Source organism: Trachypithecus francoisi, unplaced genomic scaffold (assembly GCF_009764315.1).
Source record: "Trachypithecus francoisi isolate TF-2019V2 unplaced genomic scaffold, Tfra_2.0 Lachesis_group17, whole genome shotgun sequence".
Taxonomy (NCBI): Eukaryota; Metazoa; Chordata; class Mammalia; order Primates; family Cercopithecidae; genus Trachypithecus; species Trachypithecus francoisi.
Genome location: NW_022681462.1, coordinates 64,542,316 through 64,565,971, shown reverse-complemented (window position 1 = coordinate 64,565,971; position 23,656 = coordinate 64,542,316). Strand labels below are relative to the sequence as shown.

Genomic DNA, 23,656 nt, shown 5'->3' with positions numbered 1-23,656 from the left:
CTCGGCCTCCCAAAGTGCTGGGATTACAGGCTTGAGCCACCGCGCCCGGCCGAAACAGTGATTCTTATTGAACATCTATTATGTGCCAGGTTCTGAGAATATAGCGGCAAACAAACAAGACAAAAATCCTACTTTCTTGGAACTTTTTTTTTTTTTTAAGACGGAGTTTCATTCTTTCGCCCAGGCTTGAGTGAAGTGGCACAATCTCAGCTCACTGCAACCTCTGCCCCCTGGGTTCAAGCGATTCTCCTGCCTCAGCCTCCTGAGTAGCTGGGATTACAGGTATGCACCACCACGCCCAGCTAATTTTTGTATTTTTAGTAGAGAGGGGGTTTCACCATGTTGGTCACGCTGGTCTCGAACTCCTGACCTCAGGTGATCCACTCGCCATGGCCTCCCAGAGTGCTAGGATTACAGGCGTGAGCTACTGCGCCTGGCCTCTTGGAACTTTTATTCCGGTGGAGAGAAACAAATAACAAATAAATAAAATTATGCAGAGAATTAAGCCAGTGGGATGAATGACAGCAAATAACTGGGTGGTTACTGTAGCCTGAGAGGTCAAGGCAGGACCCCTGTGCAGATGACACTGAAGCTGAGATTGGAATTATACGAGGGAGTCAGCCATGCGGGACGAGGGAAGAATATTCCAAGCAGAGGGAATAGCTATTGCAGAGGCCCTGAGGTTGGAACGGGCTTGGGAGTGGGAAAACCTCAAAGAAGGCTGGAGTGGCCAGGGGAGGAGTGGCAGGGGCTGGACTGATTAGGATTTTATATGTTACCTTAGGAGTTTAGGTTTTACCCAGATTAAGATGGGAAGCCAAGACAGAGTTCTGAGCAGGAGAGCAGTATCATCTGTTTTACTCCTGAAGAAGCGAGCCCGAATTGCAGCGAACAAAAATAGAGGCAGGAAGACCAGGCTGCAGAAGTCTGGAGAGAGATGGTGTTGGCTTGGACTAGCACATGAAACAAGCCTGGTGGACAGGCATTGTGTAAGTATTTGTTGAATGAATGAACAAATGAATGATTGAATACCTGTATCTGACCACTTCTCATCTCATACTTAAATAGTAAGAAAAATCTTGGCCGGGCGCGGTGGCTCAAGCCTGTAATCCCAGCACTTTGGGAGGCCGAGACGGGCGGATCACGAGGTCAGGAGATAGAGACCATCCCGGCTAACACGGTGAAACCTCGTCTCTACTAAAAATACAAAAACTAGCCGGGCGAGGTGGCGGGCGCCTGTTAGTCCCAGCTACTCGGGAGGCTGAGGCAGGAGAATGGTGTAAATCCAGGAGGCGGAGCTTGCAGTGAGCTGAGATCCGGCCACTGCACTCCCAGTCCGGGTGACAGAGCGAGACTCCGCCTCAAAAAAAAAAAAAGAAAAATCTCTAGACTATCTTAAGTAGGAGTAAGAGAAGGGGTCAGAAAACAATTTAGAGTTTTGGTTTTGTTTTGTTTTTCTGAGACAGGGTCTCACTCTGTTGCCTAGGCTGGAGTGCAGTGGCATGATCACGGCTCATTGTAGCCTTGACGTTCTGGGCTCAAGTGATCCTCCCACCTCAGCCTCCTCAGTAGCTGGAACCACAGGCATGCACCACTACACTTGGTTAATTTTAAAAATTTTTTGTAGAGATAGGATCTCCCCATGTTGCCCAGGCTGGTTTTGAACTCCTGGGCTCAAGTGATCTGGCTGCCCCGGCCTCCGAGAGTGCTGGGATTACAGGTATGTGCCACTGTGCCTAGCCCCAACTTAGAATTTTAAAGTAGACACATATAAATGATGAATGGCCAGGCACGGTGGCTCACTCCTGTAATCCCAGCATTTTGGGAGGCCAAGGCAGGCAGATCACTTGAGGTCAGGAGTTCAAGACTAGCCTGGGCAACATGTAGTAGCCCTATCTTTATTAAAATACCAAAATTAGCCAGCCATGGTGGTGTGTGCCTGTAATCTCAGCTGCTCGGGAGGCTGAGGCAGGAGAACTGCTTGAACACGGGAGGCGGAGGTTGCAGTGAGCCGAGATTACACCACTGCACTCTCACCTGGGCGCCAAGAGTAAAACTCCGTCTCAAAAAAATAAATAAAAAGAAAAATAAATGATGGAGGCAAATAAGTGTAACTCATCTGAAGAGGAATTTAGGCCAGGCTTGGAGATAGGCAGGAGGATATATTCTAGTAAAGTGATTCTTAACTTTTTTGGGTCATTCTTCTTCAGAAAAAGGTACTTGGTACATCTATAATATTGAGTCTGGGGCCAGGCTCTGGCACCACAGAGCAGAAAGGGCACTTTGAAGACGATATACCTGAGGTGATTAGGAAAGAGCCTACGGAAGGCAGGAGAAGGAGGGAGGCAGTCAGTACTTGCAGAGCCCTTCTAGTGCCTGACCCTGTGATCTGGCAGGAACTGAAAAAAGCACAGGGCCTGCTGCAGGTCTGAGACTGGTGGGCAGCCTTAGAGGTTCCAGGGGTGGAAGCATCTGTGACTCAGTGTGAAGTCCCACAGGCCTGGGGCTTTGCTGACTGAGCTGTCTCACTCCATGGGGCCACTGGAAAATGTCACAGTGACCCAGGCCTCCCTCTCTCTCTCCTCCCAGGCTTCCCTCCCTGTTTGCTCAAGGGTCGGGGCATATGAGAAGTGTTCATCCTTTCATGCTGGCTCACCGGCTCTCTGTGGGTGACGATGATGCACACATGTATATGTATGTGCAGATGTTGGTTTTTTCCTTCTTTGCCTTGCCCTGGCTACATGGCTGCTTGGACTCAACCTCACAATGCCACTTGCCTACTGCTCCATTCTCTAACCTCTGAGTCTCATTTTTCTACATCTCACTCCTACTTCCCTTCTTCCACCTCCCTGCTAAACACCATTGTTATTCCAGTCTCTACAGGTCACCATGCCAAGCACAGGAGGCTCCTTCGGTGTCTCCCAGGTAACCCAGGGCCATGGTCCCTGCAGCCCCAGGCTGGCTCTCTGGTCCTGTAATCCAAGACCCAGACTTCAGAGGTAGGAGTGAGGAGGGACCCAACACTACAGGCTGCAAACTCAGCCTACCAGACCCGGACAGTGCGCGAGTCAGCAAGATTGCCACCCTAGTTGCTATGAATCAGTGAAAAACGCTGCCCCTTGAGCTGGTCCCAGCAGAGAGGGTCTGCCTGCTTGTTCTGGAGTTTCCTTATTTTAAAGCGTACTCTCATGCTTCTTTTGCCACCTGATTGTGGTGAAAAGTCAATCCATTAACACAAATTGAGCACCCACTGTGTACCTAATAGAAAACAATCTCTAAGTTCATGAGGGCTAGTTGGGAAGAGAGAACTAAAGCACAGGAAAGGGAAAATGATAAAAGCGTAGAACAGCAAAGGCTCTATGATGATACAATAACCAAATGCTGCAGCGGTTCAGGGAATCGGGAGATCCTGGAGGGCAGGGGTGCTGTCGAGAAGATGGGATTTAATGCATTCCCACTAAATGTCCATATTTGGCAGGACAAGCAGAAGTTTTACACGACTTTTTGTGAGCAAGGGGCCTGCTGGAGAGAGGGACCAGAATTAACTGGAGACAGTATTCCAACAAAAAGAGCCACAGCTGATCTGCCTGCTTGCCTACCCACTACTCCCTTTAAAGGTCTTATATATACATTTTTCCATAATAAAGTTTCTACCAAGAAGTCATCCTTCTTGAACCAAAACACTAACAACAGGCATGAAATCTGGTACCCCTTAAAATTCCTTGCTCAGTGCCTTCTCTTATCCTGTATCAACTTAAGCAGAAACTGTTTTCCCTTTTTTTTTTTTTGAGATGGAGTCACGCTCTGTTGCCCAGGCTGGAATGCAGTAGTATGATCTCAGCTCACTGCATCACTGTGAAAACTCCACCACCGGGGTTCAAGCAATTCTCCTGCCTCAGTCTCCTGAGTAACTGGGACTACAGATGTACACCACCATGCCCAGCTAATTTTTATATTTTTATTAGAGATGGGGTTTCACCATGTTGGCCAGGCTGGTCTTGAACTCCTGGCCTCAGGTGATCTGCCCACCTCAGCTTCCCAAAGTGCTGGGATTACACATATGAGCCACCACACCTGGCCAGAAACTGTTTTCTGAGCCTTACAAATGGAGACGGGAATGGGAGCAGGCCATCTAAATTAGGTGGCCAATAGTGGCTGAAGCTGAAAGAGCAAGAGAGAGAGATCCAGTGCCAGGAAAAGCAAGAAGCCTGAGGGAAGTCCAGAAAGCCATCCCCCTGCCTGCCCTGTCCCCATGGCCCATTCAGCTCCCAGAAGCACCCTGCCTCCGCTAAGTGGAACATGGGGTTCTGCCTGGGGACCTCCTGATCTAGCCATCCTTAAGTCCATCCTGGAGTCCTTCGGTCTAACTCTCTGCAGTATTTCCAGCTAAGCCACACCAGATAACTTGCATCAGAGTGAAAGAGCTCTACAAAAAGAAAAGGCTCAGGTACCCCTGGCTTGTAGGAAAGGCTATGGAAGAACCCCAATCACTGGATTCTTTCTTTTAGCCCTTCTCACCTTCTAAGATACCTTTCTTATCTTCTCTTCCTCTGAAGTCAGCTTCACAAATTTGTACCTTCATGGGTTCCTCCCCTGCTGCTCTCACCCAGAACTCTGCCTAACTTAAGAATCATACAAATGCCGGGATTTAAAGTTAAATATTGTCCAGGTTGTTTTTCCCACACAGAGGCCTTTGTTCAAATGAAATCTGACATTAAATCCCCGATGTGGTATATAAAACAGATCCAAGTGGCCGCTTGGTGGAAGAGGGTGGGGAGCTGCAGAGATAGCCTTGAGCATCTCCTGCTCTTGCATTAGAGCTCTTTCCTGAGCGTTTCTTTTTTTTTTTTTTTTTTTTTTTTTCTGAGGCGGAGTCTCGCTCTGTCACCCAGGCTGGAGTGCAGTGGCCGGACCTCAGCTCACTGCAAGCTCCGCCTCCCGGGTTCACGCCATTCTCCTGCCTCAGCCTCCCGAGTAGCTGGGACTACAGGCGCCCGCCACCTCGCCCGGCTAATTTTTTTTGTATTTTTAGTAGAGACGGGGTTTCACCATGTTAGCCAGGATGGTCTCGATTTCCTGACCTCGTGATCCGCCCGTCTCGGCCTCCCAAAGTGCTGGGATTACAGGCTTGAGCCACCGCGCCCGGCCTTCCTGAGCGTTTCAAGGCCTGAAGTCAGAGCAGGGAAAGGAGGAAGGCGGAGCCTTGCCTGGAGTCTGGCCCACACATTTTTTTTCTCCTAGCTGCGAATTTCAATCCTTTACTCTTAAGTCCTGGAAATGTCATTTCTTCCATTCCCTTCTGCAGGTTCCATGATTGTTACAGAGTGGGGAGGGAGGGGCAGAGAGGGTCCTGCAGCTGGGGCTCCCTGATGTCAATACTTCCAAGGGCTGAGGGTGCTTCGGACATTGCAGGGAGAAAGCTGTTGACAGGCTGTGAGTTTCATGCTTCCCTATGCGGGGTGAAGCATGTGCAGGACATTCCAGCAGGCAAAAAGGTGAATAAGAAATGCATTCTTAGGAGGGCCGGCTAATCATGGCATTATTTTCCCCAGGCCTTCTAGAATCATTAACTAATTCAAATCTAGACATAAAGCCAATTATTCAAAACGATATCTTAGGGTGAGGAAGTCTGAATGACTGCATTTAACGTTTGCCTCTTCTACAGGTTCCAGAAAGTGCCCGTGGGGACCGATAACTAGATCTGTTAAGGAGCACTGGAGATCCCAGGATAGCTGTGCTGCGTTCTGAGGAAGGCAGGACAGAGCGCAGTCTATTCTGTTTCCACAGTAGACGAAGGTCTCCCTTTGCCCTCTCCATTTCCATTGTCGAGCTCTCCAAGACCTAAGGAATACTTTGTCCTGGATCACAGTGACTTGTGGTGTCTGACTGCCTTTCCCGATTTCCTGGTAGTTTCACTTCCTGGAATGCCATGGTCTGACTTCTACATCAGTGCCAGAGGCATGCCTCGGTATTTTTCCCTGGACACCTCATAGGTTTGAAACTCTGAAGTCACCTCATGCTTTCCCTTCTCTCCCACCTCCCACAGCAGCACTCCCCATGTCGAGATTACCCAAACCCCAACCAGTACTCTCACGCATCAGTCCTCTCCTCTCCATCCCATCCCTACTGAGAGCAGCTGGAGAGGACTGTCGCTGCCAGCCCCCAGCTGATTTCCCTGCCTGGTAAATCCCCTCACTCATCCCCTGCCCTGGCCCATCTCACACACTGCTGCCAGAGATTCCACAAGTATGTTTTCTGTAACACCAGTCTCCTCTGAGTGCCTTCCCACCTCATTCCTGCTTTAAACCCTCTCCAGCTTCCCCTGACCTGCAGAAGGAGATCGGGGCTTGGCACTGAGCCAGCCCACAAGCGGGTGCCCCTGCCTTGCTCAGTTCATTTCCTGCTCCTCTTCCTTGCCTGGCCTGAGCCTGTGTTCTGACCACAGAAGTTCACTCACTGCTGCCCAATCAGCTCCCAGGTTCTCCCCAACTCCAGGCTTTGGCTCCAACTTCTCTTTCTGCATTGACTGTTCTGCTCTCATTTGTGTCACATCTCTCCCTTCCTTTGGGCCCACTCCACTCTCCAGACCCTTTCCAGAGAGACCCCACAGAATGCACCTCCTACTTCCCCAAGCTCCTCCAGCAGGCTGCTAGAAGACGGTCTGAGAGCAGAGCTCCATCTGCATCCATCTCTCACTGACAGTGGGAGATCTCAGAGGTGTGGAGCTCTTGTGTTGTATTTCTTTCTTGGAGGAAAACTGAGAACTAACTTTAATTTTTTCATTGTAATTTTAACTTCTCAAAGAAGACGTTAAATATTAACACAACTTAATAATGTTATTTTACTGTGGCACTTAGCCAACCACTGATTTGGGGACAAAAGAAACAACATGTACTTTTAAGGTAGTTAATTAAGACTCAATGGTAATTAACTTGGAACACCAAAGAGGAAAACATCAGCAGTGATTCTACAAAATCCTTATATGCTGAATGAATGTGAAGTTACCACCAGCACCTGATATCCTTGAGAGATGGTAAAACAAGACAATATTGTTCTTTTTTTTTTTTTTTTCTGAGACCAAGTCTTGCTCTGTCACCCAGGCTGGAGTACAGTGGCACTATCTCAGCTCACTGCAACCTATGCATCCCGGGTTCAAGAGATTCTTCTGCCTCAGCCCCCCGAGCAGCTGGGATTACAGGTGCCCACCACCACACCAGTTAATTTTTGTATATTTAGTAGAGATGGGGTTTCACCATATTGGCCAGGCTGGTCTTGAACTCCTGACCGCAAGTGATCCACACATCTCAGCCTCCTAAAGTGCTGGGATTACAGGCGTGAGCCACTGCGCCTGGCCTAAAACAAGACAATATTGTTCTGATGAATCAGTTGCCTAACTTCTGATTAAAGAAAAAAATCAGGGTCCTGAAAAAATTCTCAGTCCCCAGCTACTTTTCAGTCTAAAGAAAAAGACCCATATTATGCTTAAGAAAATCAAGTTGGGCTGGGTACGGAATCTACTGTGTATTATATTCCAACAAATGTTTACTGAGCACTCACTGGGCTTTCTGTGTGTCCTAAGCAAATGCTGCAATTGGAAAAATGAATAAATTGCCAATGGCAGAATTTTAGCTTTTGGGGAAGTCTGGCAGGTTGGGGGCTGAGGGGAGCCTGCTTGCATATCACTTGTGGCTCTGTTCCAAATGCTATCCTGCTGAGAGGAAAAGTTCATCCAGGTGAAACCTGCCCCAGTGCAGTATCACTGAGAGATTATTCCAAAACTAGCTTCTTCCACATAGGCAGAGAAGCATGCACAGACCATTTAGACTGCGGATTCCGATCCTGGAAGGTTCACACATCTCGGGAGGCTTCCAGGGAACACAGTCCTGTGTTCTGCCTTGGCAAGGAGCCCCAGCCAGAGTAACTGATGTGGGACCTTGCATCAATTACAAAGGCTATCTGGCTTCCTCTTCTCTCATTCTGTTGTCTATTAAGGTGAACTTCTTTGCTCAGCTTTGATCCCTTGCCTCAAAACAGTGTTCTTGCTTCTCATTGGGACAGTTGATCCAGAGACCTTTCCTGACACCCAGCCCCAAGAGAATCCAAGTCCACTAAAGCAGGCATCCTCCCAGATGGGCCCGGGGCTGTAACTGCTTATACTATGGCTGTGACCTCAGGACTACCCAGCTAGGGTGCTCTTCTTTCCACTGCCCTCTTCCCTCCTGGGTTCACGTCATTATCAAATGAGCAGCTAGGACACAAAGTAGAGAAACTTAATGTACACATAATCATTTGTCGCTTTCTGTCACATACAAAAACTCACACAGGAACAAAATGATAGTTTTGTGATTCCCGAGTTATGGAACCACACAGATAATAGAGACTTGGCCTTATTTAAAACCGATGACAATGTAACTAGCAAAAGACCTAACAGTTTATTAAATTTCTACCTTTAAAAATAATTTTTCTCTAGGATGTCCTAGAGCAGGGGTCAGCAAACTATGGCTAGTAGATCAAATCTGAGAAGCTGCCTATTTTTGTAAGCAAAGTTTTATTGGAACACAGTCATGCCCATTTGTTTACCTACTGTTTGTGGCTTTCTCACTGAAATGGCAGAGTTAAGACAGAGACCAAATGACCAACAACGCCTAAGATACTATCTGGCTCATTATAGAAAGGTGTGCCAACCCCTATCCTACAGCAATAAGGCAATGCGAAAGGATAAGAACGAGGTACCTGTTGACTGGCAGGTATTTTCTTGTGACATGGCAGTTGTCACAGTTTCCGTGGCTGCATCTCTAACAGCTTGCTCCTCACTCTGCAGAAGGGTAAGGACACACTTCCAGAGAGCAAGTGTATCCTGCAACTCTGAGAAGACCAAAAGGAATCTGAATTACCTAGAATGCAATTAAAAGGCAGGTGCAGATACTGCTTCAAATCCCTGGTGGAAGAGAGGAGCACTGAATGAGTTGCAGCTATTCCTTTTTTTTCTGGGTATTGTTAAGACAGAAAGAGTGTTAGACAAACATTGGCAAAGAGAGACTTCTAAGGGAGCAGATATGGAAATGTCTTTTTTGGGGGTGAGGAGGTAGGCTTTCTGGAGGCAACCAGCCCTAGGCAAGGCCTCCAGAAGATGCTGCCCAGCTGACAAAGACCCGGTGCCCTGCTCTTCTAGTTGAGTCCTGATTCTTTAGAAGAAAACTTTATGCATAAGACTGCTTTGGAGAAACTGGCCCAGTGTTGATTCAAGTGTCTGAGCCTATAAATTCTGAAAGTAAAGCATCAATCAAGATTATGCTCTAGGGGCATGAATAAAAAGAGGCTGGGTACAGTGGCTCACACCTGTAATCCCAGCACTTTGGGAGGCTAAGGTGAGTGGATCACGAGGTCAAGAGATTGAGACCATCCTGGCCAATATGGTGAAACCCCATCTCTACTAAAAATACAAAAATTAGCTGGGCATCGTGGCGGGCGCCTGTAGTCCCAGCTCCTTGGGAGGCTGAGATGGGAGAATCGTTTGAACCCGGGAGGCAGAGGTTGCAGTGAACTGAGATCGTGCCACTGCACTCCAGCCTGGTGACAGAGAGAGACTTCATCCTCACCCCCAACCAAAAAAAAAAAAAAAAAAAAAAGAGAAAGACCCATGATAAAGGCAGCAGCTTGTGTCCCATGTATGTAGGGGGTCCACTATCTGAATGCCATTATTACTCCTGGACACTAATCTGTCTATTCAGCCTGTGCTAGGTGCTGCTGTGGACAATGAACAATAAAAGATAGTATCTTGTCCTGAGCAATCAAAAGGAATATAAAGTCAAAAACACAAAGCAATGAGTTGTCAAGAACAAAACTACGTGGCTGTGACTCACAAGAGGAAAAATGAAAGTGGACTGCTGTAACTGACATAGAATTCAAGATGAAAGTGAGAGGTGAGCATGGCCTCCCAGAAAGGGTACCTCTGGTCCAGGTGGGGTGGGCCTGGGCTTGTTTGTGGAAGGTTATCACTGGAGAGCCATGGAAGACCACCACGCAGCATCACCATCCTTTCAATGGAGAAACTACCCTGCCCTAAGAATTCCCCTTTGTCTATCCTCTCCCTCATCTGTACATGGAGAACGTGGTTTCAGAGTCACTGATGCTTTAGTCATACCAATAAAACAGTGGCTCCATTTGGGGTTTTGTTCTCTTCTTTCCATTACAGGTCTGACTTTAAATTTTACTCAGCCTTTCAGTCTCCATCCTTTCTAGCTGTTCTGTAAGGGTTCAATACCTTCCTTTCTTAATATTTTCCCCTTTTAACATGGTCATCATTTATATCCTTCAAATCCTTCCCTCTTCAGTCCATTTCAATTTTTCTTTTTCCTTAAATGACTTTGCTGTGCCCTTGACTTTTCTCATTTACTTCTTTTTTTTGAGATGAAGTTTCACTCTTGTTGCCCAGATAATAGAGACTTGGGCTTATTTAAAACCGATGACAATGTAACTAGCAAAAGACCTAAGAGTTTATTAAATTTCTACCTTTACAATAATTTAAAAGGCTGGAGTGCAATAGTGCAATCCCGGCTCACTGCAACCTCCACCTCCCGGGTTCAAGTGATTCTCCTGCCTGAGCCTCCCGAGTAGCTGGGATTACAGGTATGCACCACCACACCTGGCTAATTTTGTATTTTTAGTAGAGACAGGGTTTCACACCATGTTGGTCAGGCTCAAACTCCTGACCTCAGGTAGACCCACCCTCCTCAGCTTCCCAAAGTGCTGGGATTACAGGCATGAGCCACTGTGCCTGGCCTCTCATGCACTTTTACGTCCTTTGCTTCTACCTATTCAGTACCTTTTTTCATTGAGATGGGGTCTCACTATGTTGCCCAGGCTGGAGTGCAGTGGCACAAGGGCTCACACTGCAGACTCAACCTCCTGGGGTTCAAGGAATTCTCCTGCCTCAGCCTTCTGAGTAGCTGGAACTATAGGTGTGCGCCACCACATCTGGCTAATTTTTTAATTATTTGTAGAGAGAGGATCTTGCTATGTTGCCCAAGCTGGTCTCGAATTCCTGGGTTCAAGTGATCTTCCTGCCTCATCCTCCCAAAGTGCTAGGTTTATAGGCATGAGTCACTGCGCCTATTTTTCATGTTCTTGTAGGCACAGGACCCAATTTCACAAAGGAATTCCAGGTTATTCTATACACATTTTACCTGTTAGGAGCTAGGGTTTGAGTAGTTAAAGTCACCCAGAAAATGTGCTGCAAAATGGTATTAACTTTACTGGAGAAGCTTTACTAAGGTTTGTCATCCTTTGCTCTTATTCCTCTGGGTCTAATGATTAAATCACAATCACAGAAGGTCCCTTCTCAATATCTCTCTGGCTGTAAGAAAAATGCCTGAAGTCACTAAGAAGAAAAAAGTTAAAACCATATTGAAGAAAACATTGTATCCCAGAGAGATACAGGGACATGAGACCCTTTATTGGTCCGAACTCCTACAACATTTAAAATTTGAATCTCACTATCTAAAAAACAATTCCCTCCTTTACTCTGTAAATCCTTTCTCCACAACTATACTGAAAGCTCCTTGGAGGAATTGACCATGTCTGATTCTTGAGGGCTGGGCATGGAAGAGGTACACAAAAATATAACTCTACTAATACGTGAGAAGGGAATCAGAGCATGTTAATAAGGGATTAAACGCGGCAGGAGAGGGCAGGGCTGGGGTTGAAGATGGCTTTAGAACCTGGGTTTTTCTTTTATTAAACTCTATGCTTAAAAACAAAACAAAAACACAAAATAACACCATTTAAACATTTTTAAAAAAAGAACTATGCTTTTCAATTCCTTAGGATTTTCTCAAGCTTGGTTCTTACACATCATTGACATGCTGCCCTTTCCTATTACTCTTGACACACAGAGTAGCAGTCAGGAGAGACATGGAGGTGTACAACATGCTGGAAACCAGCTAAGATCTGTATATCCATTTAATTTCAAAATATCTCCACCTTTACGTCCCAAAGATCCTAATATGGTTTGGATTCACAAATCTCATGTCGAATTGGAGTGGATGGTGGGAGGTGAATGAATCATGAAGGCAGATTTCCCCCTTGCTGTTCTCATGAGAGTGAGTGAATTCTCACAAGATCTGACGGTTTAAAAGTGTGTGGCACTTCTCTCTGCTCTCTGACTCTCCTGCTCTGCCATGGGAAGCTGTGCCTTGCTTCCCCTTTGCCTTCTGCCATGATTGTAAGTTTCCTGAGGTCTACCAGTCATGCTTCCTGTTAAGCCCGTGGAACTGTGAGCCAATTAAACCTCTTTTCTTGATGAATTACCCAGTCTCAGGTAGTTCTATATAGGAGTGTGAGAATGGACTAATACAGAAAATTGGTACTGGAAACGGAGCACTGCTATAAAGACATTTCCACCTGAAAATGTGGAAGCAACTTTGGAACTGGGTAACAGGCAGAGGTTGACACAGTTTGGAGGGCTCAGAAAAAGACAGGAAGATGTGGGAAAGTTTGGAACTTCCTAGAGACTTGTTGAATGGTTTTGACCAAAATGCTGACAGTGATATGTGCAGTGAAGCAGGCTGAGGTGCTCTCAGATGGAGATGAGAAACTTATTGGGGACCGAAGTAAAGGTCACTATTGCTATGCTTTAGCAAAGAGACTAGTGGTAGTTTGCCCCTGCCCTAGAGATCTGTGGAACTTTGAACTTGAGAGAGATCATTGAGGGTATCTGACAGAAAAAAACTGTAAGCAGCAAAGCATTCAAGATGTGACCTTGCTGTTTCTAAAAGTGTATACTCATATGCATGAACAAAGAGATCATCTGAAACTGGAACTTACATTTAAAAGGGAATCAGAGCATAAAAGGCTGAAAAATTTGCAGCCTGGCCATGTGGTACAAAAGAAAAACCCATTTTCTGGGAAGAAATTCAAGCCTGCTGCAGAAATTTGCATAAGTAAAGAGGAGCGAAGGCCGGGTGCAGTGGCTCATGCCTATAATCCCAGCACCTTGGGAGGCCAAAATGGGTGGACTGCCTGAGGTGAGGAGTTCAAGACCAGCCTGGCCAACATGGTGAAACCCTGTTTCTACTAAAAATACAAAAATTAGCCAGGCATGGTGGTGGGCACCTGTAATCTCAGCTACTGAGGAGGCTGAGGCAGGAGAATCGCTCAAACCCAGGAAGTGGAGGTTACAGTGAGCCAAGATCGTGCCACTACACTGTAGCCTGAGCAACAAGAGTGAAACTCCATCTCAAAAGAAAAAAAAAAAAAAAAAAAAGGAGGAGCCGAATGTTAACAGCCAAGATGACATGCAAAATGTCTCCAGGGCATTTCAGAGACCCTCATAGCAGCTCCTACCATCAAAGGCCAGGAGGCCTAGGAGGAAAAAATGGTTTCTTAGGTCAGGCCCAGGGCCCAGCTGCTCTGTGCAGCCTCGGGACACAGCACCCTGAGTCCCAGCAGCTCTAGCTCCAGCTGTGGTTAAAAGGAGCCAAGGTACAGCTCGGGCCATTGCTTCAGAGGGTGCAAATCCCAAGCCTTGGTGGCTTCCATGTGGTGTTGGGCCTGTGGGTGTGCAAAAGGCAACAGCTGAGGTTTGGGAACCTCTGCCTAAACTTCAGAGGGATGATGAAAACACTTGGATTTCCAGGCAGAAGTCTGCTGCAGGAGCAGAGCCCTCATGGAGAACCTCTATTAGGGCAATATAGAGGCGGAAATGTGGGGTCAGAGCCCCCACACAGAGTCCCCACTGGGGCACCACCTAGTGGAGCTATGAGAAGAGGACCACCGTCCTCCAGACCCCAGAATGGTAGGTCCACTGACAGCTTGCACTGTGTGCCTAGAAAAGCTGCAGGCACTCAACATCATCCTGTGAAAGCAGATGCAGGGGCTGTACCCCGTAGAGCCACATGGGCAGAGCTGCACAAGGCCTTTGGGAGCCCACCCCTTGCATCAGCATGCCCTGGATGTAAGACATGGAGTCAAAGGAATTTATCTTAAAGCTTTAAGATTTAATGACTGCCCTGCTGGATTTTGAACTTGCATGGGGCATGCAGCCCCTGTGTTTTGGCCAATCTCTCCCATTTGGAATGGGAGCATTTACCCACCACCTGTACCCTCATTGTAACTTGGAAGTAACTAACTTGTTTTTGATTTTACAGGCTCATGAGTAGAGGGGACTTACCCTGTCTCAGATGAGTCTTTAGACTGTGTACTTTTGAGTTGATGCTGAAATGAGTTGAGACTGGAGGACTCTTGAAAAGGGTAATTGTATTTTGCAATGTGAGAAGGACAAGAGATTCAGGAGGGGCCTGGGGTGAAATGATATGGTCTGGATTGCCCAAATCTCATATCGAATTGGAGGCGGGGCCTGGTAGGAGGTGATTGGATCACGTAGGCAGATTTCCCCCTTGCTGTTCTCATGACAGTGAGTGAGTTCTTATGAGATCTGATGGTTTTAAAGTGTGTGGCACTTATTCCTGCTCTCTCTCTCTTTCTCCTGCCACCATGTGAAGAAGGTATTTGCTTCCCTTTTACCTTCTGCCATAATTGTAAGTTTCCTGAGGCCTCGCAGCCATGCTTCCTGTTAAGACTATGGAACTGTGAGTCAATTAAACCTCTTTTCTTCATAAATTACTCCGTCTCAGGTAGGTTTTTTGGTTTTTTTTTTTTTTTGAGATGGAGTTTTGCTCGTTGTCCGGACTGGAGTGCAATGGCACGGTCCTGGCTCACCGCAACCTCCGCCTCCTGGGTTCAAGTGATTCTCCTGCCTCAGTCTCCCGAGTAGCTGGGATTACATGCACGTGCCACCATGTCCGGCTAATTTTTGTATTTTTAGTAGAGACGAGGTTTCTCTATGTTGGTCAGGCTGTTCTCAAACTCCCAACCTCAGGTGATCCACCTGCCTTGGCCTCCCAATGTGTTGGGATTACAGGTGTTAGCCACTGTGCCTGGCTCAGGTAGTTCTTTATAGCAGTGTGAGAACAGACTAATACAGATACCTTCAACTTAAAACAAAAATTATTGAATGCAACCAGCAGCCTATCCAGTTACTTTAGCCAGATGCCTAGAAGTCATTCTTGGATTTTCCTTTTATATCAACCTCAATACCACCAAGTCCTGTTGATTCTACTTCCTAAATCTTTTGAGCCTGTTCTCTCTTCCTTGCTGTCACAGCTTCACACTCACCCATTCATTTCTCACCTAGATTACTGCAATAGGCCTCCCGGAAGAGAGGACAGTTAGGCTGAGTCTTGAAAGACAAATAGAAGTCAGTCAAGCAGTGGTTTGTTTAATTTAGAGAACTGTTCCCTACTGATGACACATAGGGCCTGTGTTAGGGAGTGGCGGATAAGGCAGGAGGAGTGGGTTAGGGGACAGAACAGGAAGGGCCTTGTGAGCCGTGCTAAAGGGTGTTTAGGCTTTATACTGAAAGCAGTGGGAACCCACTCAAAGGTTTTAAACAGTGGACTGAAATTATCAGACTTGCATTTCAGAAAGATCTTTGTAGAAAAAAGTTTAGGGTAAGGCTGAAAAACAAGAGGCTGGTTTTTGTGTGTTGGTGGTCTGGGAGCAGTGGCCCACGCCTGTAATCTCAGCACTTTGGGAGGCTGAGGCGGGTGGATCATCTGAGGTCAGGAGTTCGAGACCAGTCTGGCCAACATGGTGAAAACCTGTCTCTACTGAAAACGCAAAAATTAGCTGGGCGTGGTGACGGACGCCTATAATCCCAGCTACTCGGAAGACCAAAGCAGGAGAATTGCTTGAACCCAGGAGGTGGAGATTGCAGTGAGCCAAGATTATACCATTGCACTCCAGCCTGGGTGACAAGAGTGAAACTCCATCTCAAAAAAAAAGAGTGTGTTCGTGAAAATGATTAGAGCATGAACTAAGATGGCAGGAATATATCTGAAAGACATAAAGGCAGGTTTCATGTTGCCATCTTTCACCTTCCCTTTTTTTAGGCAAGAGTATCTATCCATATTTTAAGTGAACAGACTTCCGTCTCAGCACACTTACCAAGAATAGGATGGGGGTTGGTGAGGAAAAGTGGTGCAGTACTGGTGAGGACTTCAACGACGGCCAGCCTCGACTCTGTAGGAAGATGGTCTTCACAGGACAAGATGACCAGCTGAACCCACTGCTTCAGTTCAGCAGCTATCAATTCCCTGTTCTAAAAGCACAAAATATACCTATCAGTTCAGAAGATGCAACAAGGGCTGACATGGAATTAGGGGTGACCTACACCAGACTGGGCCTGCAGATTAGCTCTTAGCTCAGTGGGAAGAAAGTTGTTTTTTAGTTGCTTTTCTATTCCAACTAGAGAGAAATATGCCCAAGGAAGAAAACCTGACTTGTCTTTCGGTAAGATGGAGTCACTATGACTAGACAGCAAGTTGTTTTAGTCTTTTTTTTTTTTTTTTTTTTTGAGACAAGATCTTGCTCTGTTGCCCAGGCTGGAGTACAGTGGTGCGATCTTGGTTCACTGCAACCTCCGCCTCCTGGGTTAAAGTGATTCTCCTGTCTCAGCCTTCTAAGTAGCCGAGAGTACAGGTATGCGCCACCACACCTGGCTAATTTTTGTTAGACAGGGTTAAAATGAGACAGGGTTTCGCCATGTTGGTCAGGCTGGTCTCAAACTCCTGGCCTCAAGTGATCCGCCTACCTTGGCCTCCCAAAGTGCTGGGATTACAGGCATGAGCCACTGCTCCTGGCCTTCCTTTAGTCTTTCTGGATGCAAATCAAGTTATGAGAACACTGGCATACATTTGGTCTCATAAAGACCAAATTTGTGGGGAAAGATTGTCCAGCAAATAATAACTTCTTGTCACCAATAACCAGATGCCCCTTCTATAGTAACAGAACCCCAGATTTTTGGCTGGGCCCATGGGCACCCAGCTAGAGACTACATGTCCCAGTCTCTCTTGCGTTTGGGAGTAACAGGTGATTAAGTTCTGAAGACTGGGATGACACTAGAAGTAGTATCTGTGCACTTTCAAGTCATACCTTAATAAATGCCCATGATCTTTATTTCCTGGGTTTCCCCTTCCTGCTAGCTAAACAAGGACAAGAGGCCGGGCGCGGTGGCTCAAGCCTGTAATCCCAGCACTTTGGGAGGCCGAGACGGGCGGATCACGAGGTCAGGAGATCGAGACCATCCTGGCTAACACGGTGAAACCCCGTCTCTACTAAAAAATACAAAAAACTAGCCGGGCGAGGTGGCAGGCGCCTGTAGTCCCAGCTACTCGGGAAGCTGAGGCAGGAGAATGGCGGTAAACCCGGGAGGCGGAGCTTGCAGTGAGCTGAGATCCCACCACTGCACTCCAGCCTGGGCGACAGAGCGAGACTCCGTCTCAAAAAAAAAAAACAAAACAAAAAAAAAACAAGGACAAGATGGTGGAAGCTGGAGCAACCAGGTGGGGCCTTAAGATAGAAACTATGTGTTTACTATGTGTTTAGGACAGCAGAACAACAAAGTATGAGAACCTGGTGACTCAACACTGTCAAGCTACATTTGCTTTGGACTGCTTCTATCTGATTTAAGCCACAGTATTTATGAGTTTCTGTTAAAACATTTAAAGCAGAATCACAGGCCGGGCGCAGTAGCTCATGGCTGTAATCCCAGCCGAGGCAGGTGGATCACCTGAGGTCAGGCGTTCAGGACCAGCCAGGCCAACATGGTGAAACCCTGTCTCCACTAATACACAAAAATTAGCTGGACATGGTGGCGCACGCCTGTAATCCCAGCTACTCAGGAGGCTGAGGCAGGGGAATTGCTTAAAGCCAGGAGGTGGAGGTTGCAGTAAACCAAGATCACACCACTGCACCCCAGCCTGGGAGACAGAATGAGACTCCATCGCTAAATAAATAAATAAAGCAGCATCTAACACTATTGTTTAAACAAAGCAGTGTTGTTTTTATTTTTTAGAAAACTAGATTATCAGTTTATTACAAAGGCTAAAAGATACAAATGAACAGCAAGATTAAGAGAAAGATCCACAGGGAGAGGTCCAGAAGGATCCCAAGCACAGGACGTCCTTTCCCTATGGAGCTTTGGGGTGTGCCACCCTCCTGGCACTTGGGTGCATCCTGTTCACTACCCAGAAGCTCTCTGAACTTTTCATTCTTCAGGGTTTTTAAGGAAGCTTCATTGCAACAGCATGATTGATTAAATCATTGGCCACTGGTGATCAACTCAACCTTCAGCTCCTTGTTGTTTGTAATAGTAACAGTTTTACTGAGATACAGTTTACATACTGTAGAATTTACTCATTTAAATTGGCCAATGCGGTGAACTCTGGTATATTTACAGATATGTGCAATCACACCACAGTCAATCTCAGAACATTTTCATCACCACAAAGAGAAACTCTGCACCCTTTAGCTATCACTTCCCTATCCTCCCATCTCCCCAGCCCTGAGTAAGTACTGATCTACTTTCTGTCTCTATCAATTTGCCAATTCAGGACATTTCCTATAAATGGAATCAGATAATATGGCCAAATAACATTCCACTGTATGAATATACTACATTTTGCTTACTCATTCATCAGTTGATAAACATCTGGATTGTTTTCATCATTTAAACTCTGTTCTTTCATTTTCTAACTGGGACTGTTGTTCCACATGTACTTTACTTCTCCTATCAACTGAACCTCTTTAAATGTTCAAAATGTAACTAATGATTCCTTTGATCATCTATGGGCATCTATGCAACTAATATGATGTGTATTTTTGAGGAAGGTGCTAATTCCCAATGCACCAAGAAACTCACATTTCCCCAGGAGCTTCTTTTATCTATTTCTCTACAGTTCTGTTCATTTTTTTCTCCCTGGAAAATTCCCAATTTTCATTAAATATCACTTTATTCACGTACTGGACATAATAACTGGTTAAAAACAGCTTTGGATAAGAATAATGCCTTGGTAGTCTTGCTAGGCTGCCTGGTGACTTCTGTCTTAGAACTTGGTGTTTTTTTTTTCTTTTTTCTTTTTTTTGAGATGGAGTCTTGCTCTGTTGCCCAGGCTGGAGTGCAGTGAGATGATCTTGGCTAACTGTAACCTCCACCTCCTGAGTTCAAGCGATCTTCCTGCCTCAGCTTCCTGAGCAGCTGGGATTCAGGTGCATGCCACTACACCTGGCTAATTTTTGTAATTTTTGGTAGAGACGGGGTTTTGCCATGTTGGCCAGGCTGGTCTCAAACTACTGACCTCAAGGTGATCTGCCCACCTCAGCCTCCCAAAATGCTGGGATTACAGGTGTGAGCCACTGTGCCGGGATCTGGTGTTTTTTGTTTGTTTGTTTTGTTTATTTTTGAGACAGGGTCTTGCTCTGTTGCTCAGGCTGGAGTGCAGTGGCATGATCTCAGATCACTGCAATCTCCGCCTCCCAGGGTCAAGCAATTCTGCCTCAGCCTCCCGAGTAGCCGGGATTACAGGCGCCCACCACCACGCCCATCTAATTTTTGTATTTCTTGGTGGAGATGGAGTTTCACTGTCGGTCAGGCTAGTCTCGAATTCCTGACCTTAGGTGATCTGCCTGTCTTGGCCTCCCAAAGTGCTAGGATTACAGGTGTGAGTCACCATGTCTGGCTGTTTTTCTTTTTTTCCCCTGGGCTATAGTTTTTAGCAAATCATCTCCATTCCTATACTCCCTCCACCCCACCTGACTTTTTTGGGGGCTTTTTTTTTTTATCTCCCTGGCTTGCCTTTGAATGACAGATCTAAGGAAATTGGACCTGCTTGTTAATTCTTACCCTCAGTTTTATCTCTGCCCAGCCCTATGCTCTCTGAACTTCATGATCTCCTCTATGAAGTCTTCTTCAGCCTCTGAACTCTCGCTCCTTCCTCTGGGTTTCCATGGCCCTGGCACACCTTCCTACTAGAGCATGTAACGTAATTATCTAATGTTCTCGTTCTCTCATTAGACTATACCTCTAGTCTCTGTTCATCTTTGTTTCTGCAGTACCTACACATCAGTGCTAGGTTTATTGTAAGGGCTCAGGGTCCACAATGTTATGCCACCACCATCAGTGTGGCTGTGTGGAATCCGGATCTTCAGGTAATTTTCCTGTGGTATTTGGTTGCCTTCTACTTGTGATTCTGTGACGGTGCTATGTTTCTTGTATGCACCTAAGTAGCATGTATTTGTCTTAAGACATCTTCCCAGGAAGCTGTTTTTCTTACTTTAGTTCTACTTCACTAACAAAGGACATGTAAAACAGGTGGGGCGTATCTGGGCCTCCATCCAGAGCCAGTTGGGTCATGTTCTAGGGGGAATATTTAAGCCTTAGCGATGTATTTTCATACTTAGTTCACTAGGTTGTAATCCTAAATATTTTTGGAATTGACATGCTTATTCATCTTTAAATAAAGAGTCCAGCTAGAGAAATGGGGGGAAACATAAGGGGTTTGGGCATATGTGTTTTGGGGGGAAGGTTCTGTTACCCCCATGAACTCTAATTTTAAAAATGCCTAAAACAGGCTGGGCGCAGTGGCCCACATCTGTAATCCCAGCACTTTGGGAGGCTGAGGCGGGTGGATCACCTGAGGTCAGGAGTTCGAGACCAGCCTGGCCAACATGGTGAAACCCTGCCTCCACTAAAAATACAAATAATTATCCGGGCGTGCTGGCACATGCCTGTAATCATGGCTACTCAGAAGGCTGAGGCAGGAGAAGAATCACTTGAATCCAGGAGGCAAAGGTCTCAGTGAGCTGAGACTGTGTCACTGCACTCCAGCCTGGGCAATAAGAGCAAAACTCCATCTTCAAAAGAAACAAGAGAAAAGAAAGGTGGCATCCAAAGAAGTCTTCTCAAGTTATACTCAAACTGAAAAACCAGCATGAACAATATTTTTGTATATGTTACATACACATGTCACAGGGGTTCTGCCTGCTGAGACTGTTCACTTTTACTAACACCTTCTGAGTAAAATGAGAACACAAAACCCTAGGTCCCAGAACAAGATGAGGACTAGCCTTACCTCCACACATGTCTGCATGTGGTGAGAAATGACTTTGGAAGCAAGTCTCAGAGCTACACTCTGAATTTCAGATCTAGAAAAATAAACAAACAAAAAAACACAAAATTACAATCAGACATATTTCATACACTGGCTTTTGCAGATAGTCTGTAATCCATGCAGAGGTGAACAATGAAAATGTCTACCTCCTGGTTACAAAAATGCCTCCGGAAGCAATCACCTTGTTGTTATTAACGCGAATCGCTGACATCATTCTATTGCTTGAGTTTAGAACTCTTAGGCTGAGGCTTAGAATGAAACACAGCACTTGAGACCTGAGGCCAGGACTGTGTGCAAGTTCATTACATAATGACTGATGGGACCATACATCTTACCAAGGTTGCACAGGAGGTATTGGGGGCAAACCTTTCATTGGAAGCAACATCCATCGTCCAGATCAAGAACTCCTTTGGGGTCAGATGGACACAGTGCTCCGTCTGGGGAAGCCACTCACCAGGGTCCATACTGTGGAGAATTTTCAGTATCTGTGTAAGCCAAATCCACACACAAAAAAGATAAATAAATACTCAGGGAAACGTCTCTAGAGGTTACATGATAATCAACTGTATCAACAAGAGGTCTACCTTTCAAAAGGCTCCCACTAACTTCTTATTTCCCCCATAATACATTTGGGAGACTGAGGCAGGGTGATGCAATGACTAACCAGAGGGCCTCTAGTGACTTGGGATGGGAGCCAGATACCTTGATTTCTAGGCCAGTGCCCTTTCCTTTTGATTATGCTTCCCAGGTGGCCATCTGCCCTCAAATAGCCATGTCAGCAAAGACTACCTCTAACACACTCTACAGTGAATTTTTAATGACCTGTTTCCTAAACATCCCAAAGTGGTTTGCTCTGTTTTTGGTTAATCTCTGCCATCAATACCCCTATCATCAAAAGCTTTTCTTGGTGCCCTTCTAGGTATGACGCCATGCCAACCACCATACAAAGAGAGTCTTTATCCACTGGATGCTGAATCTACTTCCTATTGCCCCCGTAGAGCCCAAACCCAATCTTGCCTTCATGATCCTGCCATTCCAGTGGCTCACAAAAGAATGTGGGGAGTGGAAAGGGCCAGTCAGTACATTGGAGACTTTACCTTGCAGAAGCATTCTGGGTGATTTTCCTTCATGGCCAACAATAAGAACTTCTCTCCCATGTTGCACAGCAAGGGTGGCAGACCCTTCTCTCCAAGTCCAGAGGCTGCTGACAAGAACTTTTCCAAGAGGGCTTCCAGTGTCAGTGAGCGCACTTCAGGGAAGGCAGATTCTAACAGCTGAGAGAAAGAGATGGGGACATCCCTCTCCCGCTCTCCACTCTGGGCTGCTGCAGCCCACACTGCAGCAATGGTTAGTCTGGTGAGGCTCTGGAGGTACTGGGGCAGGCCTGGCGCCTTGAAGGCACAAGGGAATCCTGTTATCAGCTCTGATCCTGAGATAATCCCTCTGACTTCCTCCCAGAAGCCAAGACTCTCCAGAACTAAGAAGCAAAAAAAGCAAAGGGAAAGAGATAATCACTTTAATTTTCCACAAAAGGACATGACAGAATGAAGACTGAATCTACTGCGTGAGGCCATCAGATGTCTCCCATAAGCAGATTTCAAACACTGTCATAAGTGAGTGGCCCTCAAAGGTTCAGACTTCTAGTCCGCAACCATTTCCATTTAGGTAATGTATAATTTTTCCAACAGGGGTACAAAGGAATTACTATTAGAAGATGCGTTCCTGGCACCCCTCCTCAACATTCAATAAATATGAACTCAGTGACCTCTTATCACTGAGCCTCAAAGCTGACCAAGAGAAGAGGACGTCTAGTATAAACTTCCTTCAGGGGCTAAGCTTCCCTCTGTAACACCCCTTCCCAGAAGCTCTTGGTTGAACCCTATAGTACTCTGGAGCTCATGAGACAGTTTATTCCATTGTCAAAAAGTTGTTTTTGTGTTTTTACTCATTAGCCTAATGCCACATTTTGAGGCTCCCAATGACAGCTCCTTAGGCATTTGATTACAATTATTGTGTCCCCTCTGTCTTCTCCAGATGAAACATTCCTAATTCCTTCCCCAAATGATGGGGTCACCATCTCTCATTATTCTAGCTGCTTTCCTGTGGACATGCCTCACCCTCTCTTAAAGGATGGCCCATAGGCTGGATCACAAATCTCCTGCACGGTTTGACCCACAGGACTATTACTTTCCCTGTTCTGAACTGGAGTTGCATCACACTGTTGACTCATATGGAGCACAAAGTCAACTGAAACCACAGCGCTTCTTTTTTGACATGGTCTACTGATGGTGGTGAGTCATCTTTCTCCCACTTTGTACTCAGTACTTAGGCCAAGATGTGTTTTCTCTGTTTGTTTATTTTAAGCCCAAGTATATCCCTGTTAAATTTTATCTTCCTGTTAAGTTTTATGGTCTGCCTTTCATTTGCCGAGATCTTTTCATATTCTCAGTTCTGATTAAAAAAATAAAAAAACCCAAAAACTTATTGCCTGCTAACTATGTGGTAGGAGCTAAATAAGATCACTGCCCTTAAGGAGTTTATAGTCAGTCTAGTTTGAGAAAGAGAAATGCATGAACACATAATTCCAATATACTGGTATAAATGATAACCCAAGTCTCAAAGAAGAAGAGAGGTGACAATGTGTTAGG

The 23,656-nt window shown here is 46.0% G+C and overlaps 1 protein-coding gene across 9 annotated transcripts in view; it reads right to left on the bottom strand.

The window, feature by feature from the left end:
* THADA (THADA armadillo repeat containing) overlaps positions 1–23,656 on the bottom strand; it is a 366,170-nt gene that overhangs the window by 40,203 nt on the left and 302,311 nt on the right. For 7 of the 9 annotated variants that reach the window (XM_033175863.1, XM_033175868.1, XM_033175867.1 and 4 more), the window contains 5 exons: positions 22,106–22,485; positions 21,375–21,493; positions 20,970–21,042; positions 16,006–16,159; positions 8,734–8,865 (listed from right to left, as the gene is read on the bottom strand). In XM_033175863.1, coding sequence (XP_033031754.1) covers positions 8,734–8,865; positions 16,006–16,159; positions 20,970–21,042; positions 21,375–21,493; positions 22,106–22,485 — 858 coding nt within the window. Of the gene's footprint in view, positions 1–7,305; positions 7,354–8,733; positions 8,866–16,005; positions 16,160–20,969; positions 21,043–21,374; positions 21,494–22,105; positions 22,486–23,656 lie in introns of those variants that run through there. The other 2 variants (XM_033175872.1, XM_033175871.1) reach the window with 2 other exon arrangements.